The 9,626-nt window shown below is 41.6% G+C and overlaps 1 protein-coding gene across 1 annotated transcript in view; it reads left to right on the plus strand.

The window, feature by feature from the left end:
• The window catches only part of ANKS1A (ankyrin repeat and sterile alpha motif domain containing 1A), a 188,818-nt gene that overhangs the window by 63,185 nt on the left and 116,007 nt on the right, over window positions 1-9,626 (plus strand). Inside the window, exon 2 of the mRNA XM_007467237.1 lies at window positions 9,114-9,194. Within this exon, the coding sequence (XP_007467299.1) occupies window positions 9,114-9,194 (81 nt within the window). The remainder of the gene's footprint in view (window positions 1-9,113; window positions 9,195-9,626) is intronic.

The raw sequence follows: 9,626 nt of genomic DNA on the forward strand, positions 1-9,626 counted from the left end.
CTGACCCAATTAATATTCTCCAATCCTTTTTTTTTTTTTCTCGTTCTTCTACCTCTCTTGGTTTTCTGAGTTTCCTATGTCCAGCTCACCCTTAATCCCCAAACTAAAACCATACTTTTTAAATCCCTAAATATTCTTTTCCACATTCCAGGCAGACCCATCAGTTGATCTTGTCAGTTTTATTTTCTCCCACAGATGCCGAAGCCCTGCGTCCTCCAGCGATGGTTGGGTATTTCTGAGGCTTGCTGTACACTTGATTCCCTTTGCCTTTCTTTGTCCCGTTTCCTGGATGCCTGTCTTCTTCTCTCTTGGTTTGCTCGTTTATTTGGTAGAGCGCACCCTCCAGTCACTTCCTGATAAAAGGGTGTGTGGGAGGTAAAATTTAAGACTCTGCATGTCTAAAAATACCTTTATTCTCTGTTTATACTTGACTGATTCTTTGTCTGCTATAGAATTCTAGGTTGGAAATCATTTCACCTTCGAATTTTGAAAGCATTGCTCCTTTGTCTTACGGCTTACAGAAACGAAAGCCGTAAGACTTTTTGAAAGTCTTGAAATTATTGAAAATTCTGATGCCAGTCAGTCCTTTGTATGTGAACTGTTTTCCTCTCTGGAGACTGTATTCTCTTTATCCCATGTATTCTGAAATTTCACAGTGTGCCTTGGGATGGGTCTTTTTTAAAATTATTTATTGTACTAAGTATAAGATGGACTCTTTGAACTAGAAGTTCATATCCTTCAGTTCTAGGAAAATTTATTTTGATAATTTTCTCCTCTCTTTCTCTGGAACTCTTGGTCCTCTAATTTTCTTATCTTTTCTCTGGAATTTCCTATCTCTTTTTTGGTTCCACTTTCTGAAGGATTTACTGAACTTTATCATCTAGCTCTTTATTTATATTTCTACTGTAATTTTTTAAAAAATTATTTTATTTATTTATTTTTGGCTGCATTGGGTCTTTGTTGCTGTGCGCAGGCTTTCTTTAGTTGAAGCAAGCGGGGGCTACTCTTCATTGTGGTGCGTGGGCTTCTCATTGCGGTGGCTTCTCTTGTTGCAGAGCACCGGCTCTAGGCGCATGGGCTTCAGTAGTTGTGGCACGCGGGCTTCCGTAGTTGTGGCACATGGGCTCAGTAGTTGTGGCTCACAGGCTCTAGAGCGCAGGCTCAGTAGTTGTGGCTCATGGGCTTAGTTGCTCCACGGCATGTGGGATCTTCCCGGACCAGGGCTCGAACCCATGTCCCCTGCATTGGCAGGCGGATTCTTAACCACTGTGCCACCAGGGAAGTCCCACTACTAGAATTTTTTAATTTCCAAAAGCTTTACACTGATTGTTCCAATTTTTTCTAATCCAGTTCTTGTGTGATAATAGGCTTTTTTGGTTGAAGTTTTATTTGGTTCCTTAGAGTCCCTTTATTCTGTTTGTTTTGTGCTCTCTCTTTTCTTGTTGAATGCTTTCCTCAAATGTATGGTGACCCTTGGTTGTCATTTTAATTTAAAAGTGAGACACCAGAAAAGCCGATTGGATGGTCTATATAGAGGTGGGATGAACTTGTCAGGGATGGGTTTTATATGCTCTATCTAGGGTGTTTGGGCAGGAATCCACCTGCTTTGTTGGGGAATTCCTGAAAGTCGGCATCTATTGAACCGTTCTGTGGAGTCATTTGGTTTCTACAGGAAAAAATCTTCTAACCTTCTGTTTGCAAGTGGAGGGAGGGTAGGGCTCTTAGCATTTTGGGAGCCAAGTGGGTGAGCAGGTCTGGAACCTCATCCTTCAGGATGTAAACTTCCTTTTAGGGCCTTTGCTTTCGGTACAGTGCCTCTTCCTAACTTCTGCTGTTCCTAAAGTTCCTGGGTTTAGAGCCCACCTGGTTCAGTTTCTTTGCAAAATAAATCCACCTTCTCCTGCCTGGGTGCAGGGGTAATAGTCTACTGGCTGCCCTGGATGTGACCGGAGACCTGGTGGGCTAATGCTGCTGCATACAGAATTTGTATCAAGTCCTCGTTTTCAGCCCCTCCTCATCTCTGGTCTCCTGTGCCACCAGGTACTTCTAATCACTGACCCTTCCCAGGGTGCTTGTGTGAATTGGCATCCCCTTCCCTGCGTGCAGGGATTCACTTTCTCAGCTTTGCTAATTTATCTACTTTTCATCTTCCAAAAATGTTGACATTTTATGTTCACTGTTATCCTTCTTGTATTCTTTTTTTGTTTGTTTTTACTCTCATTTTAGTGGGTTTCAGTATTGAGCAGAAATAAAAATACATGTTCAGTTTTTCCCAGTCAACTAGAATTCCTTTGGCATTGTTTTGGGGGGTTTCTTGTCTGATCGTTTCATGTCTGTAAGTTGTGTCTTTCTCCAAAGATCACAAGCTTCTTTGACAATGGGAATGGTTTCTTAGACTCCTTATTATCTCTCCTTTTACCCTCAACAGTTAATTATGTAGAAAGCATTTTAGTAAGGATGTGTCAAATTCATTTGAGTAAGATGAAGTCTTTTTAAAATTAGACTGACTTTGGACAGTGTTTCCTTCTGTTGGAAAACTGCCAGTCCTTCCTGAGGTTCAGAGATAAATCTGCCTTTACAAGGGTAACTAAAAGAGAAAAACAGAGAAGGCCTTTGGCAGAAAAAGGCTGATGAGACAAACTCCTGTTTAGACCTTAATGATTTAATGAAGAATTGATGGAGAGCTGCCCAGAACCTCTCTTCCCCCTCAAGTTTGTTGCCGTTGCTCCCTCTTCACAGGGTCAGTGATGGAGCAGGCCCTTTTCCGACTTGGTGTTCTGAGAGTCTTTGACTTCCTAAGAACTAATGCAGGAGGAGACCCACAGAGCTCCAAGTTTTTTTGTGTTTTTTAAAATAAATTTATTTATTTATATTTGGCTGCATTGGGTTTCTGTTGCTGCTTGCGGGCTTTCTCTAGTTGTGGCAAGTGGGGGCTACTCATTGTGGTGTGCGGGCTGGTGGCTTCTCTTGTTGTGGAGCACGGGCTCTAGGCATGTGGGCTTCAGTAGTTGTGGCACATGGGCTCAGTAGTTGTGGCGCACGGGCTTAGTTGCTCCGTGGCATGTGGGATCTTCCCGGACCAGGGCTCGAACCTGTGTCCCCTGCACTGGCAGGCGGATTCTTAACCACTGAGGCACGAGGGAAGTCCCTCCAAGTTGTTTTGTCTCAACAGTTAAGGTCAAGAGCCTGAATAAACTAGAAGGAATATGCATTAGAAGTCAGACGTGGGATTTTGTTTCAGTTCCACGTTAATTAGCTATATGACAATCAGTAAGTCATTTGGACTTCAGTTATCTTACCTGTAAGATGGAAATAACAACATGTATTCCCTACTTTATAATACCGTTGTAAGGGCAACATACATGTTTGTCAACATTTGAGCATTGTCATTTTAAACTAACCATGTAACCATGGTGTTCCAGACCCTCATCTGCCTACTGACTGGACATCTACACATGGGAGTCCAAATTCATTTCAGCCTCAACTAATCCAAAACAAAACTCCCTGTGCCTCCTCCCCTCCCCTGCCTCATACTGCCACAATCACAAAACAAAGCAACACTGGTTTTCCTCCTCAAATTACTCTCTCATTAGCCACTGAATTGTTCACACACACCCGCCCCCACCCAATTTGGTCACCAGATCCTGTCTTTTCTATTGAATCTATCCTTTTTTCTCAGCGCTCCTCACCACTGCCTTTGTTCAGGTCCTTACTTCATGCCTGAATTGCTAACTTGTAGCTGGGCTCCCTGGGTCTAGTCACACACTTCTAGTCTAGTCTATACAAATGCTTAGCATAATGATTTTTTTTCAAATTCTGAAATATTTAAAACCATCAACAGTATGGTGAATAACAAATTCACTAAGTTCCCACTTCCCAGCTGTCAACAGAAGGATTTTTGTAAAACTTACATCTGATCATTCCCTGCTTGAAACTTTCAGTGGCCCACGGGACCCTTCATGACCGGCTCTGCCTGCCTCTCCATCCTCGCATTCACCATCTTGCTCCAGCCACTCACAGGTACTTGCACTTGCCCCAGTTTGCTGGGACTGCTCAGGAGACCTTGAATTTGGGCGTTTCCTCCTTGTTTCTCCTGCCTGGCTGATTCCATCTAAGCTTTAAAGGCTCAGCTTAAGTGTCTGTCTGTCTGCAAAGCCTCCCTTATTCCCATTTCCCCGTGAGCTATGCTTTGCATACTTCCCAGAATTCACGCAGTGTATAGTCATTTGTTTACTTGTCTGACTTCCCCACTCTCCTCAAGGGTGGAGACTATAACTTTCTGGCGTATGGAAGATAGTGCCTAAACATTTATTCAGTTGAACTGGATTGGACACTCTGCCAGCCCATTGAGATGCCATTACTTGTCTGTGTGAAGTAAGCAGTTAGGTAACTGGACAACGTGAAGCAAGCTTGCTGACAGCTAAGAGGCACTGTAGGATATCGTTTAGTCCTGATCCCACAGAGTAGTCACAGATGAAAGTGGACTGGCCACTTTGGTTCCAACTTATGGTTCTTCTGTCTCTGTGTTTTATGTAAAGATATCTCAGATGCAGTATGCTTACATGTCCCATCAAGAGATTGTTGCCATTTTTAATGGATAGAGAGTAGCAGGTTCGTTACACTACACAGAGATCATGCCACACTGGGGTCGCAGGTTAGGAAAAACCGAATGTTAGAAGTTGCAAACTGGTAGCCCTGGGCAGTTCCTTGCACAGTGCTGTGCTCTTGGAAACATGAAGGAGTCCCTTAAAGGGCTTAAAATATATAGTATGGAAGCGCAGCATAAAGAATTCACTGTGGTCCAAGGTCAAATGTAATCAGTGTTGTGGTGATGGTGCACTAAATGTTTAGGGATCTCCTGTACCTTTCTTTTTCTTTTCCTGGTTCTCTTGGTGCTCTGTGCTCTGCTTTTGTTTGTCAGTGATCAGCCCTTTGGTACTTACTGCTTTAGAGAAACCTAATAGGACAGCTGTGATAGGGAGGAAGGCCTAGATTGTAAATAGCTCTTTTCTTGGGCTGCCAAAAAGGAAGAGACTTGGGTGGAGGGGGATGTTACTACCATCCTGTCTGAAGCTAAGCTTCCAAGCAGAGAGAAGAGAGTTCTCTATCTTCATTTAGGTTTTATTTAATATATTCCCCATTCCCCCAAATTTTTCCCCATGAGCATTTAGAAGAAATGCTAGTTAGAGCAAAAGGAGGGAAAAAGGCCTTACCCAGTTGGGAAAGTTGCAGCTTTATGCAGGAAAGTGCTTATCTTTCTGCCTTTCTTTTCTAATTGTTTTGAGGTAGTTTTAGTGCTGGTATGGGATATCCAAACTTAATCACCTCTAAACCGGAGACATGGAGGTAAAAGTTAGAAAATGACAGAGGGCTTGCTCAGTTCTGCCTTTTTGTTAAAAGCAAGGGCAGTTTAAACCTCAGTTTTAAGGTTACTTTGGGACCTGGATTGAGATGGTTGAAGAGGTAGCAGATTCCTAATGCAGTACTAGGAGCTGACAGACCTGAGCTCCCAGCTGCTTTAACCAGTGTTACTATTCCCTTTTTCCCAACTCCTCTTGTTTATTCCAGTCATCTTGCTATTGTATGCGACCTTGTATGACTGCATCTTCACTTCTTCTTGTCATCCGGTTAGATCACAAAGTCCCTGTTTGGCCAAAGGCCAAGAGCACCATAAATGGGAGTTTTGGATCTGCCACTGATTTGGCTTGTAATTTGGGGCAAATAATTTGTTTTTGGGTTTTAGTGTCACCTAGTTTATAATAGAATGATGATTTTTTGTCTTGTGGGGCAATTTGAAACTAAGTATGAAAATTGTACCTCCTAGATTTTCCAGATCTGTTTCACTTTCCATCGTTCTATTCATTGTCAGGCATAGGTATATTATTTTTTGTTTAGGAAATGAGGTATAAATGTGACAAAGAGATCATTGCTTTTAACTCTTTGTTTGGAAGGTGCTATAGGAATCCAAGCTTAATGGAGGATGGGGACACCAGGAAGAAACTCAAGCTCCTGACCTTGTCACCAGCTTCCTTAGTTGACAAGGAACAAATAATGTAGCTGTCAGTACACATGTCCTCTCTGTTCACTTAAAATTTATCTTAAGCTTTTAAGCCAAATACCTACATGCCTATTAAAGTGACCCATGTCACACATATACAACCATTTATTATTAACATTTCATTTTTTTCTCTTCTTTTCCCTGTACATAGGTTCCTTCCCCTCTTTAAAAAAAATATTCTAAAAAGACTACTACATGAATGTATTCTCACTGTGTTTTACATAGTGTGGTAGAATACAGAGCAGAACGTGGAAGTCCCCCTTCACCACTCTGTGGTGCCCCCGCGACACACGCTTCCTTCCCCAGAGGAAACCACTGTCAACACTGGATGAGCATGCTTCCCATTGCCATCCAAGGGGGGGGGTTGTGTGTGCGTGTGCATATGTGTGTGTGTGTGCATGTGTGTACTTATAAAATGAGGGCTCACCTTTTGAATATTATACAATGACTTCTGTTTTTTCACTTTACTGTAACACAGCATATCTTATAAAATCTTTCCATGTCATGACAAATAAGTCCAACTTGTTTTCTTTCCTTTGTTGTTATTGTTAACTGTTACGTAATAATTCATTTTATTGGGGTACCTGGTATTTAACTCCCTACCTATAGGTGGACATTAAGTTTGTAGTTCTTACTCTTACAGTGGATCAGTCCTGAACAAGGATGTGTCTTTTGTGCGCATGTACAGGCGTTTCTGTTGGATAGTGCCTGAAGTGGAAATGCTGGCCCAGAGTGAATGTCTATTTTTGGTTTTGGTGGGTGCTGCCGAATTGTCTTCCCAGAGGAATTCACCAATTTAAACTCATACCAGTGGTATTTAAGAGTGTTTGTTTCCCTGATCTTTACAAGCGTTTTATAACGTCATCATTTTCATTTTTGTCAGTCTGATAGGTGAAAAGTGGTATGTGATTATTTTAATTGGCATTCTTCTAGGTTGTGTTTCTGTAGATATAGTCTTGTCTGATTTCTGCCTTTTAGGAATCCTTCAACATTGCCAGTTACTTGATAACATTTTTTCTTATTTTCTTAGGCTGAATCTCTCTATCTATTTTATGTCCATCAATTATCTGTGGTGTAGGGTGGGAATCGTTTCACTTCATACAACTTTAGACAGGAGATGGGGTAAACTCAATTACACTCAATTTACAATCCTGATAAATGTCTCTCATATATATTTTTTCTCTACAATATTTACAATTTTCTTTCTTTTTTCTCCTTAGCATTACACTGTAACCTCTATGCTGTCTTATTACACAGCAGTATAAATAGTATATAATATTCTGTCTGTCTCCACCTTAGTTATCATAGTCATTTCTCTGTTGATGGACTTTTAGGCTATTTGTAAAATTTTATTGTTATAAATAATGCTGCTTCCAACATCTGTGTATAAAGGCTCTGGGCCCAGATGGTTTTACTGGTGATTATAATTTTAGTGCTCTATGTCAGTGATTCCTGAATATAGAAATGCGTAGATAGCTGCCCAGGTGATCTGTGACTTAAACCTAATACTGATATCACCCAATAATGATAGCACAAAAAGCAAAAACTTTAGACCAGCTTCCTTTGTGAATGAAGATGTGAAAATGCTAAGTAAAATACTCTCAAGTAGAAGTCACTGATATGGCCCTAATGGATAATGGCCAAATAAGGTTTACTCCAGGAATGAAAGAATGGCTCAACATTAAGAAAGCTATTGATAGGGCTTCCCTGGTGGCTCAGTGGTTGAGAGTCCGCCTGCCGATGCAGGGGACACGGGTTCGTGCCCCGGTCCTGGAGGATCCCACATGCCGTGGAGCGGCTGGGCCTGTGAGCCATGGCCGCTGAGCCTGCGCGTCCGGAGGCTATGCTCCACAACGGGAGAGGCCACAACAGTGAGAGGCCCGCATACCACAAAAAAAAAAAAAAAAAAAATTAGTTGGTTCACTGTGAAAAACTATGATATTATCCATAGACGCAAAAACGTATTTAAATTAAACAGTATTTCTAATACATTTAAAAAGGAAAAAAATAAGATACTTCCTTTACATGTTACAGACTGTCTACCTCAGACTAACTGCCAATAGCATTAGCAGGACAAAACAAGGCTGCCCTCTACTACTTAATAGTATTTTAGAAGCTCTGGCCAATGTAGTAAGGTATGAAACAGAAGTCAGAATTAAGGCTTTGAGGATTAAATGAGATGACATTTCAACCGTCTTAGTCTGATATTTCTGATTCAAATAAGGCACTCAAATTGTAGATTCTGTTGTTATTCTTTTTATTACCAATAAGACATATTCACAAAGGAAAGACAGAATTGTCCCTTGCATCTTAACACATGTATCCTGGTGCTTTTATGAATGTGGGTTCTTTGATCTTGGTCCTTGTGGTTGAATGATCCTGATTATCTGGTCTAGAGTTTCTCTCAAGACTTCAGTCACCAGGAGTAGAGGTGGGTACTCAGTACCTGTAACTGACTGAATAGTTTGGTTCAGTGATTTTTAAAAATTTTTGGCTGCATTGGGTCTTCGTTGCGGTATGTGGGCTTCTCATTGCGGTGGCTTCTCTTGTTGCAGAGCATGGGCTCCAGGTGTGCAGGCTTCGTAGTTGTGGCACACGGGCTTACTTGCTCCACAGCATGTGGGATCTTCCCGGACCAGGGATCGAACCAGTGTCCCCTGCATTGGCAGGCTCATTGTTAACCACTGCACCACCAGGGAAGTCCCTGGTTCAGTGATATTTTTGATGACCTTTCAACGAGTTCTTACAATCCTGACAGTATTCAGAGACACGAGTCCCAGACTGAGTGAATAATAAAGTTACCAATGAGGAGAATGATACAGGAAAACAAGCTCTGAAACGTTGACACCGTTGTCTTGATACTTGACTTCTTGTTCAGCACCCCATTGTGTACCCTCAGTGCTGTGCATTTCTGTAGTAAAAAGCTGCTTTCTTTTATCAGGAGTCATGTGGAAGTAACCCGTTTGGTTATAACCACCACACAGAATTCTTTTCCAGGCAGCTAGCTGTCTCTAAATTTGGTTTGTGACTTCAGTCTTTTTTTTTCCCCCTGTAGCATCTGGAGAGGGCCAAATGTGAACTGTGTTGACAGCACTGGGTATACACCTCTGCACCATGCTGCTTTGAATGGCCATAAGTAAGTATTAACGTGCTACATTCCTGCCCCACTCTTCAGAACCCAGGCCTTCAGATTGTCTTTTTAAATTTTTTTCCTTCTGTAAAGGTGTACAAAGCAGGGATGCTGAAGAACAGAGAAAAACTAAATTTAGTCCGTCCAGAATTCTTGAGTCTCTCTTTAGTGTATAATATAAACGTCCTTCCCCACCACACTCCCAAAATAACTTTAACCAAAGGTTAAGTTTTACCTTTCTTCTGCTTATTCTTTTCCCCTTTGAAATGGGGCAATGCCTTACAATGATCTGAATACGAAGCTCAAATGTGGGGCAGCCAGAACATAATGGTGCTGGATGATGTTTTATGTAACCAGTCCCTTTATAAACTGGAAATAGATCGAGTGGTCATGAGAAACTTTCTTTCTGTTGACTTTATCCTTCTGCTTGCCACTCTT

This window comes from Lipotes vexillifer, unplaced genomic scaffold, assembly GCF_000442215.2.
Source record: "Lipotes vexillifer unplaced genomic scaffold, Lipotes_vexillifer_v1.1 scaffold528, whole genome shotgun sequence".
In the NCBI taxonomy this organism is placed as follows: domain Eukaryota; kingdom Metazoa; phylum Chordata; class Mammalia; order Artiodactyla; family Lipotidae; genus Lipotes; species Lipotes vexillifer.